This window comes from Sceloporus undulatus, chromosome 6 (assembly GCF_019175285.1).
Source record: "Sceloporus undulatus isolate JIND9_A2432 ecotype Alabama chromosome 6, SceUnd_v1.1, whole genome shotgun sequence".
Taxonomy (NCBI): domain Eukaryota; kingdom Metazoa; phylum Chordata; class Lepidosauria; order Squamata; family Phrynosomatidae; genus Sceloporus; species Sceloporus undulatus.
The window spans coordinates 141,117,481-141,134,652 of record NC_056527.1 but is presented as its reverse complement, the minus strand read 5'-3'; the positions used below and the strand labels follow the sequence as shown (position 1 = coordinate 141,134,652).

General features: G+C 39.9%; 1 protein-coding gene across 2 annotated transcripts in view; it reads right to left on the bottom strand.

Annotated features, from left to right (window-relative positions):
• Positions 1-17,172, bottom strand: part of ZBTB44 (zinc finger and BTB domain containing 44) — a 33,805-nt gene that overhangs the window by 5,687 nt on the left and 10,946 nt on the right. The window contains exons 2-5 of one of the 2 annotated variants that reach the window (XM_042474992.1): positions 11,650-12,715; positions 4,697-4,781; positions 2,547-2,710; positions 1,318-1,618 (exon numbers count right to left, since the gene is read on the bottom strand). In XM_042474992.1, the coding sequence (XP_042330926.1) occupies positions 1,318-1,618; positions 2,547-2,710; positions 4,697-4,781; positions 11,650-12,667 (1,568 nt within the window). In that variant the 5' untranslated portion in view covers positions 12,668-12,715. The remainder of the gene's footprint in view (positions 1-1,317; positions 1,619-2,546; positions 2,711-4,696; positions 4,782-11,649; positions 12,716-17,172) is intronic. The other variant, XM_042474993.1, reaches the window with a different exon arrangement.

Sequence of the window (17,172 nt, the reverse complement as noted above, 5' to 3'; positions counted from 1 at the left end):
TAACGTGAAAGTACACCAGAAGGGTTTGAATTTTTTCCCATACCTTGTGCGGATTCAAATTCTGACACCTCTCAAGACATTTGAGAAATGCATGGTACTGTACATCAAATAGGAAATGTGTTTATGCTAAAATGGATGAGTAAAAAAATGGTTGCTTATTTTTTAAAAAAGGAACAACAAAAGTTGTTAATAAATGAGAAAAAAAATGCAAGAGCCAGACGTACTGAGAGTACCAATGCCTTTCCTCTTGCCTGCAAAGCTCAATACTGCTACTGTGGGGCAAGCAAGGAACCAGTTGCTTTGAGAAAAACACAGTGTGAAAGAAGGTTATGGGAAAAGGCCTTGGTTGGAATGGGACAAGCTACGGATCTAAAACTGCCAACCTGACCCTGCACAAGTACAACGAAGGAGGAACTTCATAGGTTCTGAATGGGTAATTCACTTTTATTCAGTAGATTTTGAACAATTCAAAATGTGTGCTTAACTTGGTGAATTAAAAACGCATCAATGAAAAATTCATCCATTCACCCCAAAAATAAATTCTGAAAAATTTGATACACAAAAGCACACACACCAGCATTGTGCATCTATGACAAGAGTCAGAATTAAAAACCAATATGGTGTACATAAACAATAGCTGAATTTTTAAAAGAAACGGAAAAAAACCCTGCTCCACAAAAATTCAGTTTTATGTTTTGCGCCAATTTAATATAAGATGGAAGTGATGCAAAGTAGGTAATGAAATGAGACTAACAGCAAATTCCTCTGTAATGGGCAGGTTTTAAGGTGTTCTACTGATTACAGTCCAGTCAAAATAAAGCAGTTTTACACCCCACTAATTTCAATAGGAGACTTAAGCATCTGATTTTAAACTTTAACATTTAAAGGACTGACCCTCTGCCTGAATCAACTTTGGTTATGTTTCTTTCTTTCTAAAACTAATATGACTATCTGTTCCATGTTATGTACATTGCCCCACCTCATAAACTAGTATTTAGGCATAGCAAGACTGTTCAAACCAAAAGATGTATGCTGTTTTGTTGTTTTTGGATGCAGCTGTTTAACCTAACATTAACATTGTTTAACTGCTCATTGATACTCCTAAAGAGCAAAAGGACTGGGCCATTAATGTGAAACAGTTTGAATATTAATACAGAAATTACTGACAATAACTATGCAATAGCCCACTGGACTGCAGTAAACTGGCAACCTAACAGGAAAAGGCTACTGTAGGCTGCCCTGAAAGCAGGAAAAGATGATTTAGAAAAAAAGCATGTTTCCCTGATAGTTTTTTTTTTTTTTTGCGGTGCACCTCACCTGCTCTGGAAGTAGTTTGCTAGCTCTGACGCTTCATGGTTCAGACTCCTCAGATGAACGATTAAATTTCCAGAGTTGGTGAACATGGCGCCACATGTTTTGCACTCGTAAATCCGAGGCTTGCGGATAATGTGCCGGGAAACCCGCATATGGTGTTTATATTCCCCGAAGGAAGTGAAAGTGGCACTACATATCTGGCACCGGAAACAGCGTTTACCTTCGTGCTTCAGGCGATGCATCTTTAGCGAGTAAGCCCGGGTGAACTTTTTCCCACAACGGTCACACTGAAATGGTTTAATGCCTGTGGGAAGATAGGGAGGAAAGGAATTGACTCTCCACATTTGGAAACCATCTGGGGCAAAATCCCAGCCCCTACTCTATACATGACAGCAGTTATACCCATCCAAACAGAAGCTGTTATCTGAGACAGAAGGGACTGATGGGAAAAACTCTGCCAAGGCTTTAGATCAGAAGTAGTTGTTTCCCAAAAGCTGAGAACAAAAATTTTTGTATCATGTACTAAGTAAAGCCTGGAGTGACCAAGTACAGGATTTTTACCAAGGAATGGCTAGATCACATGCAATATCTTGATGCCTTTTAAAACATTTTTTTAAAAAAATAAACCTCTTAATAGATCTAATTTTCAAAGTATACTTCTTCTAAAAGCCAGGACTTTGCCAAAGTGGTCCTCCTGTTCTCATCTTCATTTTCTAGGCTCATTTAAATCAGTGCATTAAGGATGCGAACTAATCCATCCGTGATTTGAAAATATTTTGTCATTTTATATAAGGGACACCATTTTACTATGCCACTGTATGTAATGGGACTTGTGCATCCATAGATTTTGTTATCCACAGAGGGTCCAGGAACCAAACCCCAGTGGATACCAAGGGTCCATTGAACTGCAGTAAAACTAAGAATAGAGCTGCAGTATACCCTGCCAGGTGTGCAAGTCCTGAATTGTTCCAAAGCCAGAATCAAAGTGGCCCACCCACTACTGTTTGGAGATATACGGATGAGTTCCACAATCTCTCAGGTCTCTAGAAAGGAAAGACTGATTCATTCTTCGGTTTGCCTGGATTTTTTATATTTCTACTATACATCCTGATGGAAAGGAAATAAATGTACTGTGAGTGGTGCTGCTGGAAAATTGGAAGTCACCTGCTTTTCAAACCACTAAGCTTTGCAAATCAAATCATGCCTTTTGGAAGCACAATGAAGGTTCTTACCTGAGTGGATGAGCATGTGCTGTTTTAAATTCTGAATACGGGTAAACCGAACACCACATGTTGGACACTGAAAAGGTCTATCAGGGCCATTTGGACTGGGTCTTTCTGTGCTACTGGTTGAAGGAGCAATATAGAGCTGGTAAGGATACTGGACATTTTCCAATCTGTAGAAGCAAACAGTGGGTCTTTTAAAAGCAGAACAAGAACAAAATAACAAAATACAATTTATGTGGTCAGAAAGGATAATATTAAAAAGGGTAACAGAAAGCTCTGCTAAGATCTATGACACAGTTAAAATCCTCTAAAAGATAGTTTTGCCTACAATGGAAAGCATGTGAAAACTGATGATCAGCAGGTGTTCAATGTATGATAGTGAACATTTTCCATTAAAATACTATCAGTAAATTACAACTAAAGTTGCTAAACATTTAAGAAACCCAATGAATGCATGTGTAATAAGCAGGTATAGGCACATATTGTACACATGACATTAGGAAAGGCCTAACATATCCATAATGAAGTCTGGAATGAGGTTAGAGTTAAAATCCTACTTCAAATCTGGATTATTCTAGGATGCTTGAGCAAGTCATTTCATTTTTAAAACAAAAACAACAGTGATGCACCTCACAGGGCTGGTATGGATTCTTCGATTCAACTACAACAACAATAAATTTCTGCAAAAGCACACAAGGTGGCTGATACAAAACCATTACAGTACAAGAGGAGTGGGCAACTGTGGCCCTCTGGAAACTGTTGGACTGCAACCCCTAAAATCCCTCACCATTGTCTGTGCTGGCTAGAGCTGATGGCAGTTAAAGATTAACAACTTCTGGAAGGCCAGAGTTGCCCATCTCTGCAGTACAATATAAGATGACAACGCAAGACAAAATATACCTTTAAAAAACAAAAAGACAAGCAAAGCTAGCAACACTTCAAAAAAGGATTACATACTTTCACAAGCAGCACAAGACACAATAAAAGACCGGGAGCCATGGGACTGCATGCTTCTTCTCTTCTCTATCTTTATTCCCCCCCGATAGCATTAACTGGGGCTCCCTGTTTGAAAGCACCCCACTGTAGGGATGGAAATAAATACTGCATACATAATAAATGACAATGGTATTTAATAAACACTATTACCTTGCTGTCCAATTCTTCTTCCAAGAATCTCCTCTGTGTACAAGCAAGTTAGGCCAGGCTGAGATACAGTGACTGACTCAGGATTACTGAAGAACTGAGAGGGACTAGGAAGGAATTTCAAAACCAATCTTCCTTGCCCCAAATTAACATTACAATGGTCAATTCTACAGCACCAAACATTGATGCTCAGCTAACTGTTCTGAATTATTCTTAATAGATATGCTCAGGAATGTGGCCAATTTTCACTTTTCCTGAGAATTTTAAAATAGACCTCCATGTAGCTGCACTACATCTTTCTGCTTTTGGCTGGCCTCAGGTGAAGTCACCAGTATGACCAGATTTTTCCTTTTGACTCAAGGAGGTTTACCAGGAGATTTAAGAAGTTCCCAGTATCTAATAAGTAATGGTGACACTGAAAAACACTGGAGAACATAGCTGTGTTTTCTTAACATATAGACTTCAAGACACGTCAGAACATGATCAAACACGGCCCTTTACTGTCCTTATAAGCATGTGTTCTTTTGGACGTGAACTGTGGCTTATTCAGTGCAGGAAGTACGCTCGTCCCTCCACGTTTGCTGGGGTTAAGGGGATAGGACCCCCCGTGAATGTGAAAAAACCACAAATAACAAAAACCCTATGTTTTTACCTGAGAAAACACCTCTCTAGGAAACTCTAGGTCCTCCAGTGCAACTTGGTGGTCAACATCTGCCAAATGTTGACCACAGAATTGTGATGGAGGAGCTACAAATGACTAGTGAAGTGTTCTCTCTAGGAATCTCTACTTCCTTCAGTGCGACATTTGGTTAAGGTTGACCACAGAATTGCTCTGGAGGACCTAGAGATTCCCAGAGAGAACATATTAATAAAATCCGTGAATAATCAAATTCTCAAAAGTCAAAGCCGCAAATGTGGAGAAACGAGTGTATACATATATATGTATACAGTCTCATTCTGGATCATGTTAATCAGCATAACCAGTCCCTGAAGAATACTGTGTTGGTACATACCGATCATCATCATCTGCATGAACATTGCCACCAGAGGAACTCTGCAGTGTTGGCAATCCCTCAGTGACTCCTTCATCTATTGAACCTAGCAAGTTAAATAAACAATAGAAATTAATCTTTAATTTAATAGATGCATATTTGCAGCAAGATGAGGCTCAGTACAAGTGAATTTGCCTCCAACACTCAGTCTAATTAACATGAATTAACAGTGACTACTGTTTTTATTTTTTTAAATGGCACCAGTTTAAAGATTGGAGAGTACTTTTCATATACTGAAAAAAAAAAACAACAAAAACCCAATGGCTTAATAGATTGCCTTAATGAACAGTTCAACAGGTCTTAAAATTATTGGAAAAATATTACTGTTAGTTCCATTAATTTGGTTAAAGTTATGAAAAGATTATTTATCCTATTTGAAAGTGTCAGGATTGAGAAGTGGAACTGTAGCATTAATTAATAAATAATAATAATAATAACAACAAGGCAGCACAGCATGTGTCTAAAGCAGAGATAACAGGAAAACCTGCCAGCTCTATGGTGGAACTAAATAAAGGCAAGTTTTGATTAAGTAGTATATGATAAGTTGTATTTCTGGGCGAAGGCTACTCTCCATTCTTCCCTCTCCAGCCAGGAAACTGCTTTCTCACAGCAATAAGAGCTGGTCTAGCTGAATGTCATTGTTCACAGTGCAGATGCACCACCAGTGAAATAGTGGTTAGCAGCAAAGAGCTGCTGATAAACATCGTATCCCTTCACCTTAGAGATGTCCTGATGGTGTGGAGCTGTTTTTTATGCAGGAGAAAATCTAGAAAGACTGAGCCTGAAAAAGCTGAGCCATTTCTATGGAAACCTGTCACCATCCATCACCAAAAAGCACTGTCCAAATAATCAAAGCAGACAACAGTCTATATTCCCTGTGGAAAGATCAACTTCTCCCAAACAGTTCTGGCTAAATGTTTATTATTATGTATTGAATCTATAGCCTGCCTTTCTCCTGGGACAGGACTCAAGGTATTTTGCAGTGATTTAAAGGGCCTCCCCAGCAGATCTCAGAGCATGGACTAGTTTGTAATGGAGAATACGGTCCTTCAACAAGCCTAAACAAAACTCAAGCCACTAGGCAGTGCAGGATTATCTCTGGGGGGTTATCTTCACAATTTTATGTGTCCTGGATATCATCAGCAGCCAGATCTAGTTTAAGTAAACCAGACATTAATGTGAAATTAGTTGCATGAGAATGTGGATAAGGATTCATATTTAAACAAAGGGTAGAATGTATATTCCATGTGAAGTCTGTATCTTTGTTCTGAAACTTATCAGAATGCGAATAAAAATTGTGTCTACAGTCCTCAATCAAATAAAGAATTTGCAAGTACAGTGGGCCCTTCACATTCACATAAAGGGCACAGGACCCCCATGAAAGTGGAAAAATCACAAATAAAAAACCAACATATTTTAACCTGAGAGAAAACCTATCTAGGAATATCTAGGTCCTCCAGTGCAATTCAACAGTCAATCTCTACTGGAGGATGACCATAGAATCGTGCTGGAAAACCTACAAATGCCTAGAGAAGTGTTTTCTCTAGGAATCTTTAGGTCCTCCATCACAACAACTCTATGGTCAACTTCCAGCAGAGTCGCACCTAGAGATTTTTAGAGAGAATGGCACATGCTGCCAACTCCTTTCTTTCAGCTAGTCTCAAAAGGGCTACAAAATCTCTCTACCTGTTAGCAAATGTGGCCAGTAAAAAAAATCATGTGCTATGACAATCAGAATGGTTTATTTTTTTGTGATCACATACAGAATAGTCTCTCTCCATAATATATTACATGTCTTTTGCATAGTCTCAGCCCTTCATTTCTATACACCATGACTGTTGAGGCAAGTTTTCCTTACTTTTCTTTACTATGGTCAAAAAACGGTCCACCGCAAAATGTGTGTGGAGCCATGTCCTGCTTTGTACGTTTCTTGATTCTTTACATTACAGTGCAAAGCAACAAACATTTAGAGGAAAAAAAATCTGTTTTCATTGACTAACAGGAACTTCCAGCTAATGTGACACACTGTACTGTACTTCCAAAAAAGATGTCTGCAATTGCTAGTCCATAAAGAACTGCCAGTGACAGGTTGTGCCACTATATCTTCTCAGGCAGAAGACATGACCTCCCGAGGTGGAGCCAACAGAAACAAAACCAAGATCTAATCTTCCATTTCTACCCATCCTCAAATCTTGTATTGACACCTGGGTATTTCTTTATCAAGAAAATGAACATCTGCTATCAGGATATATTTTTTAAAAATCCTTTGGTACCCTGACAAAAAGGAAGAAATTATGCCAATTGGCAGCTTTTAGGTAAGAAACAAAAATGTCCATTTGCATTCATTTTTAGATTTTTTAAAAAATGTATTTTTCCACATTTATACACATTTTGGGTAAAGTCTCAAAGGGGGCTTAAAATAGCTCTAGATGTAGCCTGCTGTTTGCCCACTAGATGGGCAAAGTGGGTTTTGGATGACACTGTACTTCGAAATATGGCCAACACAGCTACCTCTGGATACGTGGTCTGAGCTACTACTGATACTGCAAAACCAGGCACGACCGTTCTGTGATCTGTATTTTCCCAGCGGTCTAGTCCGTTTCTCTTAAGGGGACCATAAAAATAATGTTAACCATCGATAAGAGTTTTCAATTAATAGAAAAGGAAAGCAGATTAAACAACTTTTCACACCTTCACCGACTTTCAACTCTCCCCTAACCTGTTTAAATTATATACAGAGCAGCAACCCACAGGGTTATGTGTAGATTTACCCAGATATGATTCTACCACACACATAAGGGAATCTCTTTCCCTCACATGTCCCACTCTTCTCCCACAGACCCCTTGGCTGTCCCTAACCCACAAAACATAAAAGTCAACTGCAGAGCAGATTACCTGTCCTCCTAACTCCTCCTCCTCCTGGCTCTCTTTGGTTTGAAGCCCAAGAGCAAACGACTGAGCACCCACAAACGTAACACTTTCTCCCACACTCCGGTCTGCTGCAACTCTGCCCAAACAGCACTCTAAATAAATCAGGTTTACAGTCACCCCTCTCTTTCTGCAGACTTGAGATCTGTGGTTTTGATTATTTGCGGAGAGGCGATCTCCGTAAAAGTTAATGGTGCGTGTGTGGCCATTCAAGCCTATGGGGCTTGAATATCTGTGTATTTCCAAATTCGCTGGGGTGTGTCCGTCCAGAATGGATCCCCCGTGCATTTGGAGGGAGGACTGTATATCACACTGTTAAAACCAAAATCTTTTGGAGGTCTTTCATTCATACGGCTGCCATAAGTTGGAGCTGACATGATGGCATATAACCACCACCACTATCAGAATGAATCCCAGGGTATTATTCCAGGGCAGAAAATGATTCTTGGTGTGTGCAGGATCACACACTAAATAAACAAAACGAAGAGTTGATCTTCAAGGCAGCTTTCCTTCTACCTGCACCAATGAACTTCACAATAAAATAAAACAAGCCAATGTTCGTTTTTCTGCAAACACCAACCCAAAACAAATGGTAGCTGTGTAGTAACCCACCCAGGCCAGGCACCAACATACCAGCTGACTGGCTTGAGGCAATTTTTCCTTCCTGCCACATGTTGCATTGTTCTCCTTATTGCTTCAGGATATAGGAAGCCTTTGCCTATGAAGACCGCTCCTGTATCCTTAAGGGGAAAAGTATGGGTGGCTGTGAGTTTTTCTATGAAGGGACTTGACTGGAGACTTCTGCAAAAATAAGACTGAGAGAAGACTAGGAAGGAAGCTTAACAGCCAATATCATACCCCATGAAGAGGATATAATGTATATACTCAAGGATAAGTCTAGAAATTTTAGTCAAAAATTGACTAAAAAAACCCTGAGTCGACTTACCCATGGGTCAATGTAAATACTGTACTTTAACTCTTATTTTTTAAAAAGGAACTGTCCCTCGGTGAAAGGCAAGAGTGTAATCTGCCCAGAAGCACTGACCCCCTTCTACTCTCGAATACAGTCTGCAGTATGACCACAAACAGTTATGCCTGCTGGAATTTTGGAAGTTCTCTGGCAATGTTTTCCTTTGCTTCTTTCTTTAGATCCTTTGTTACATGACCCTAAGTTTTACTCTAGAATTATCATATCAAAAGCCATAATTTTGGCCCCAAAGCCTGCCATCAATTTATACATGAGGTTGATTAATAGTTGAGTGTATATGGTAAGTAATGGTCCTGGCAGACATGAGCTGAGTGGAGCTAGCCTGAGGTTTGGGTGGGGTTGGGGAGTGCCCCCTTTGCCCCAAAGGACCAGCATCTATTGCTCACTACCAACAACATAGTACAGTAATTCCACCATCAATGAGAAATCACAAGAGGTTTAGTTTAGCGAAAAGGCTTTTTAAAATAATATAAATAAATATTGTTTTTAAAGGTGTGTGTGTTGTGTGCCTCAAGTCTTTTCCAACTTATGCCAACCCTAAAGTGAACTTATCATGGGGTTTTCTTGGCAAGATTTGTGGTTTGCCATTGACTCTCCCTGAGTTATGCTTTAACTCACAAATTGTTTTTGAAATCTTGTATGTTTATTTTGACATCTGTATGGTTTTTAACTTGTATTGTTTAAATATGTTGCTAGCTGCCTTGAGTCCCATTATGGGAGAAACACAGTTGTTGATGTTGATGCTGATAATAATACTAATTGTAATGCAGTAAGAGCAAAATAAAATGATGATGGGAGCAATGCAGCGAAGAACTACAAAGATGAGATAAAAGAATGATAGATTCCTTCAAGAAATAGCCTTTTGACAATGAATCCACAATGTGCAAAAGTAAAGTGGAAGAGGCTCTCAAAACACTTGAGCACCAGGAACAGATGATATACCAACAGAGCTGTTTCAAGTTATAGAAATGGAATCCAACCAAATTCTACCAAAAATCTGCCAACCAATACAACTGTTCACAGACTGGAGATCCTCAATATGCAATCCAGTACCCAAGAAGTTTGTCACCAGTGGTTGCAGTAACTATCAGACCACTACGTTACTGCAAGCAAAGCAATGCTAAAGTTTTACTCTCCTAAAGTCTTTTGCCATATACTGAATGAGAAATGCCAGCTATCCAAACTGGATTCAGAAAAGGAACAGGCACTAGAAATCATATTGCAAACATGTTGGCTAATGGAGTGTACCAATGAATTTCAGAAGGAAGTCAAGATGTACTGTATAGGTTACAGCAAAACCTTTGACTGTGCACATCTTTTAAAACTATAGATCAGTCTAAAAGAAATGGATGTGCTACATTTCATTGTCGTATTTTTGGGGAGTAATTTTATACTTCAGTGCTGAGGTGTCCTTTATACCACAGGCTAGCAGTGTAACTAATTAGTTATGTCTGAATAATGTGAATATTTAGATTACAGTACTTTAAAAAAAACTATCTGACAATTAACGACTTGTGGGGGCATTAGAACTTAATGAACTTTTCAAGGTCTGGTTAATTTTTGAAACAATCATGGTCAGTGCTACCTTTTCCCCTTATTTGTTTTTATGCTCAAAATGTCCAAAGATATATCTTCGGTTTGACAGTTTGTCAGAGCAGCTGCTCACTATGCTGAAGGAACTACTGCAGAAACCAGAATTTTACCATTCACTTAATCATGACAGACAGCTCTGGAGGTGAATATTGACAGGACATCCAGAACTACCCACGACACTGAAATGACATGAAGAGCCTTTAGTTTATGAGAACTCTGAATGCATATCCAGAGCACTTGCAAAGCTTTAGATAAGTTTCTTTTCTTTTGAACTGCAGGATATAGACCTCATTATGTTTGAAAGCTGCCTCCACCCCGGCAACAACACCCCCCCCCCCAAAAAAACCCCTCCCATTTCAGTTGGGTCTGTTTAGCAAAATGTCTGTTTTTCCTTAAATGATGCAAGAAACCATATGCTACCCTGGTTCACGTAATGATTTTTTAAAATTGATCACATGTCCCTGGCAATGTCTTGCTTGAACTCCCACTTCCATGTGTTTAAGGGAATGGGTCAGATTACATCAGTCTAGTGAACCAGCTTCATGCTAAGGGCTGCCAGAAAATAAATTCTGTCTCCTCCATTAATTTATAAACCACACTCTCACATTTCTGGCAGATTAGATATAAAGTGCTTAGTAAGATAATGAATAACACATTCACATTTGAATGTGCCTTATATTCAAAGAAGATTCATAACTATCAAGCCTGCAAAAAGCTCTGCTAGGTGAGGACTAGAACTTCAACCCGAAATGCTACCGATATAGAATGTCAACATAAGAGCTATTCAAAGTGTGATGTAAAAATAGCAACAGAAATATGTGGAAGCACTGTTCCTGCTTCCTTAAAGCAATGATGCAGCTAAAGTAGTATGACTGCATGGCTCAGATATGTCCTCCCCAAAAGGATCAAGGCAGAAACAAGTGACAACCCTGCTCATAGTGTGACATTCTCTAAGGCTCCAAGTGTAAGCACACTTAATAGGAACTAAGGCTCACTGAAATCAATGGGATTGTATTAGCAGTTTAGTTTAATCTGGTTTATCACTTTTATCCAGGTTTTCTATAAGACATCCACAAAGTGGCTTACAAAAAAGAACGGGAGAATGAAATACATCACAAAAACGAGTACTCATTCCTGGGGAAATATGACTAGAATTGTATTAGAAATAAAATATTTAAAGTTGCAAGAAAGAAGATTAAGCACTGTGTTGTAAAGGAGATCAATGCCAACACATTATTAGGACAACATTTTGGTTGAAGCATGGTGAAAAGTATGGTTATATCATTTTTTTGTTACCTTTTAAAATTGCTAAAAAGAACTAGAAATATTTACACTACATTTAAACCCTTGCACATACTTTCCAATAAAAACACAATGTGATACAGACAGACATGACAAACTCTACCTATAGAAGATGACTGGGGGCTGATCAAAAGGTCCTCTTGGACTTGTTCGCTCCCTGGAACTGTCTGTTGATCACTCAGAGAACTTTGCGATGCACTCACAGGCTGTGATACTTCCTCATGAACTTCCTCATCGCTTAATCTTTCCACTTTTACACGCACGTCTTCTTCAATCACCAGAGGTGAGCTGGCCTTTGTGCTTTCACAAGTCACATAATCAGCAATTCTTCTAGACGCGTCAGATGGGCCAGGCACTTCTAGAGTCCGAGAATTTTCTATTTGTTTCACCTTTTCTGACTGAAGTCTTCGATCAATTCCAAAAGGGAAAGTCCAAGGAAAAGCTAAGGAAGAATCTACAGGGTGACTTCTAGACTCCGCATAAGAAGCTGAAGGGTTCAGAACCTGTGGAGAGTTTGTCTGAGTGCTACATTTAAGTGGGCTTTCTGGTGACATTACTATGTAGCTTTTGCGTTTCCGCCGTGACTCTCTACAAACAGGAATGGTTCTTTCTACCACGCTGCATTCTGAGGACACAGGGGAAAGGCTGCCATCGCGAGAGGTGAAGTTGCAGTTTGCGCTGCTTTCCTGTCCTGTATCTAACACCTTTTCTTGTTGGCTACTTGGAGTGTTCCATAAAATGCTGGACTTCATGAACTCAGAACAAGTGCTAGCAACACTGAACATTTGCATATAGCTAGCTGCAGCCAAGACATCGATAATATTTTCTGTGTTAATAGACAATGTTGCTGTGTATGCATATTCCAGAAGGGGTATGAATCCAGTCACCGTCACATGATGCAGGTCAAGTACACTTTTGCTGTCATCTTCTCCTTGGCCAACCAATTTGGAACGAAAGAAGTCACTGCAGGCTGCCAATACTACCTTGTGCGCTCTGAAGATTTTGTCTTGCACACGGATAGTAATGTCGCAGAAATGTCCATCATTACGTAACATGTTAAGTTTTCCAAGCATCTCCTGACTGTGAGCAGGGGAATTGTGGGTAAATGTTTTGACACCCATTTTTTTCTGCGTTTTTGCCAGTATCCACAAAAGCAGATCAAAGTGGACCTGAAGGGGGGGAAAAAGTCCAGTGAGGAAAACAATTTACATAATAATTAGTGCCACCAAACAATATATGAATACTGTAAATGAAAAGGATACTATGAAAATATCTCAGCACTTGGGAATTCATCAGAAAATATCTCACTGATACTCAATGCTCAAGCCCAATACAAAAACATCTTGGTCACTACTACAATTTCTGTGCTGTTACCAACTTACAGTTCAACTGCTCTTCTCTTTCTTTTTCGCTGTGGTGCGAACTGGATCTGTAATGTATTGTTACGTATGAACTGAGCTAAACTGTGATTTAAGCAATGACAGATCCTGGCTTGTTTTAAAAAGTCAGTTTAAATCAGTCTTCTTCATCCTGGTAGTCTGTGAAAATATACTCCCTGAGGATGATGGCAGATGTAGTCAACATACCTAGATAGTACAGTACTGACTTGGAAGAGGCTAGTTTAAACTAACCATAATTCCTAGCTTAGAAGCAAAGGCAAACTGCAATTATTTTAAACACATTAAGTGGGTGAAATAAAGAATACAGTGGGCCCTCTCCTTATGCAGGGGATCTGTTCTGTGTAAGGGAAAATCCACCTATGCTTGAGCCCCATAGGATATAATGGGGTGCGTGCATGTGGCGGAGTGGTGCAAGCATGCCACAGGACACACACCATTGTTTTCCTCCCCAAGCAGCTTCCGCGTATGCTGGAAGCCACGTAAAATGCATCCATGCAAGGCGTGGGGGCATTGTACATCTATGGAGCAGAATCTAATAATGAACTCTTGCTGGAACAGCACAAATTCCCTCCCTGTGCATCCTCAAAACCAGCTCTGGAGGAACTGAGCTTTCAGGTAGCATGAAGAGCTACACGGGGAAGAAAAGAATGTTCTCCCTCCACGATCTTCAATTCAGGCCATTTTGAAATTCATTCTATCCTTTTGTACTCAACACAGGCTGCACATTGTCAACTTGAGGGAAAGTCCCATGGGCTCTGTCTTGATGAACAAAACTGTTGTCTGCCTTTCCGACTACAGTGCTATAGCGAGGGACATTTCACATGTTATGCAAGGAATCCCCCTATTTTGTTGGTCAAATACGAGCTCAGGGAGCCACAACTTCTGGAACACTGTGCAATGTATCCACACCACTCATGTAAGGTAAAACATATATTCTGGAACACAGAAATACATATAATGTGCTTACTTGAAACATGATTTATATATACAATGGGCCTCTCTAATCCATTGGGGTTGAGTTCGGAGCCCTGCTGAAGATGGGAAAACACACAGATGGTTGTGTCCTATATTATTCAAAGGGTGGTGATGTGCATGTGTCAGCACATCCATATCACCACTGAATAATATAAGGTGTGGTGATCTGCAGGTGGATGAATCTGTGGATCTCAGCCTGCCAATGAGGGCGCTCACTATACTGAATAATGGCTTCAAGTTTGCTATCAAAAAACCCCAAGTACTAATGCAAGAGAAGAAACTTACATCAACAAATGTCATTTAACTTATTCTTCCTCCCTTCCTACTATGCAGCAAACTACAAGTGCTACTTCCTTCAGGAAATGAAGAAGCAATGGGTTAAGTTGTAAGTTTATGGAAACCTCTCTTGTTGTACCACTAATTATAGAAGATAGTTTAGGTTCTCCGTACTGTGACCTTACAACCCTATGCCAAACATACCCAGAATTAACTATGACTAGCATGCCTGCAAACAGCTTACTCCTACTTCTCCGTTCCAGTGGAATCCTCTTGAGGTGAAGGACAATTCCCTTCAAATGAACATTTTTCAGTCAAAACACACCCTGTGACAATACAAGCACAATACTCTACCTTTATTAATGTTTCACAAAATCCCCCTGCTCACATTTTATAATAAATTATATAATGTTTATGTATTTCCCATCGTAGAAACTAGCATACTATCAACTGAATTACTAAAGGCTTATAACACAGCAATCACTCTGTTGATTTTCATCAAAGGTCTATTTAGTGTAGCATTATTTTTTGACAGCAGCCAACTGGGCCCCACTGAAAAAAAATTCCCATGTAGCAGTTAGCTGTACTTTAGATCATAGAGTTGGAAGAGATCATAAGGGCCATCATGTCCAACCCCCCTGACATGCAGGAAGACACAACAAAGCACTCCCAATAGATTGCCATCCAGCCTCTGTTTAAAAACCACCAAAGGAGACTCCGCCATCCTCTGAGGGAGTGCATTCCACTGTCAAATAGCTCTTACTGTCAGGACGTTCTTCTTGCTATTTGGTGGAATCTCTTTTCCTGTAGTTTGACTATATTGCTTTATGTCTTAGTCTCTGGAGCAGCAGAAAACAAGCTTACTCCATCCTCAATATGACAGCTCTTCAAATATTTAAATATGGTTATCATGTCGTCTCTTAACCTTCTCTTCTCCAGGCTAAACATACCAAGCTCCCTAAGGCAAACCCATCGTGGAGTTTTCTTGGCAAGATTTTTTCAGAGGAGGTTTTCCGCTGCCTTCCCCTGAGGCTGAGAGCATGTGACTTGCCCAAACTCACATTGGGTCAAATATTGACCAGAAAGAAAATTGCAGACAAGAAACCATCAGAAGTTTATGAATGGGAAGGACAGGTATGAAAGAACTAGATAAGATCCTAAAGTGCAAAGGTATACAACTGAACACTAAAGTTAGAATTGTCCAATCCATTGTATTCCTCATCACTATGTATGGATGTGAGAGCTGGACAGTGAAGACGACAAATAAAAAGAAAATTACTTATTGGAGATGTGGTGTTGGAGAAGAGTGTTGAGAATACCATGGACAGTCAAAAAGATAAACAAATGGGCCCTAGAGAAGACCAAGCCTGAAGTCTCACTGGAAGCCAAGATGACAAAACTGAGGCTGAGACTTTGGCCACATCATGAGAAAGCATAACCCATTACAAAATGCCAATAATACTAGGAAAGATAGAAGCCAGTAGAAAGAGAGGGAGAGCGCAAACAAGAGGGAAAGACTTGATCTAGGAAGTCACGGTCCTGAGTCTGCAGGACCTAAGCAGAGCAGTGGAGAATAGGGGGTTCTGGAGATCTCTCATCTACAGGGTTGCCATGAGTGGGGTTGACTCAAAGGCAGTTAACAACAGCAGCAACAACGACAAGAAAGTTATTCTGAGTGTTAAAAGGTGTAAACCATGGAAGGCAGCTTATTAACCTTGCTTTCAGGAATTCCTGATCAATAAATCAATCAATAAAGCCTATAATTTAAAAGAATAATGAACAACCTATTGGACAACTAAATCTCCAATTTGGAATTTCCTTATCTGTGTACATACACAAAAACTATCAGGGAAAGTGTGTTTTCCAGTAGTATTTTCGTAGGATAGTGAAAAAATTACAACAGATGAGTCAACAACATTTTCAAGTGCTGGAAGAGTTTAATTGCTCCATCTGATACTGTGGCTGCTTTCAGTAATACTCATGGATTTCTAAATATAGCACAACTTTCTCCCTGGAGTGGACATCTAAGGTCAGTTTCTTAAGACAGTCTTGCTGAAAGATACATGTTTATGTATAAATGGTGTCGTTACAACCCTGTATTATCCAAGATACACTTTACCAGCTCTTTGTTGGTTATGTGGATCGTAGTCCTGCACAGAGTTAGGCTGCCTAACTCCTACTGAAGACTAGTGGATCTACTTTCTTTCTTCCAGACATTACCTTCCTTGAATTGTTACCCTAATAAGATTTATAGTGCGAAGCATTAACATATTTAAATATAAAATTTAAAAAATAAAACCATTAAAAAAGTTAAAACAGCTATACACTAAAATGTAAAATGTGTTAAAAACTCTATACAAACCTTAAAATCTACACAGCATTTAAAGCCCAACCTTTGTCAGTTTGAAAAAGCCAGATGGCACAAGAATGTTTTTATCTGCTGCTGAAAGGCGAGCAGAGATGGGACAACCCTGGCCTCTTTAGGGAGGGAGTTCCAGAGTCTGGAAGCAGCCAGCGAGAAGCCTCCCTCTTGTTCCCACCAAATGAGCCTGAGAAGATGATGGGACAGAGAGAAGGGCCTCTCCAGATGATCACAGAGCTCTAATGAGCTCATAAAGAGAGATATGGTCCTTCAAATAACCTGGACCCAAGCCATATAGGCTTTTACAGGTTGAAACCAACACTCTGAATTTGTGCCCAGAAACTCACAGGCAGCCAATGGAGCTGTTGCAACAAGGGGGTTGTGTGTCTACTATAGCCAGCTCCAAGTGACTGCAGCTCTTTGGGCTAACTGAAGTTTCTGAGCACTTTTCAAAGGCAGCTCCACATAGAGCACCATGGCCAGATCTATCTTCTTCAGGAACGGGTGCAGTTGGTCCACTAGCATTAACAATGCAAACGCACTCCTGGTCACTGCCAAAACCTGGGCCTCCAGGTTCAGTGCTGAATCCAGAAGTACCCCCAAACTACAACCT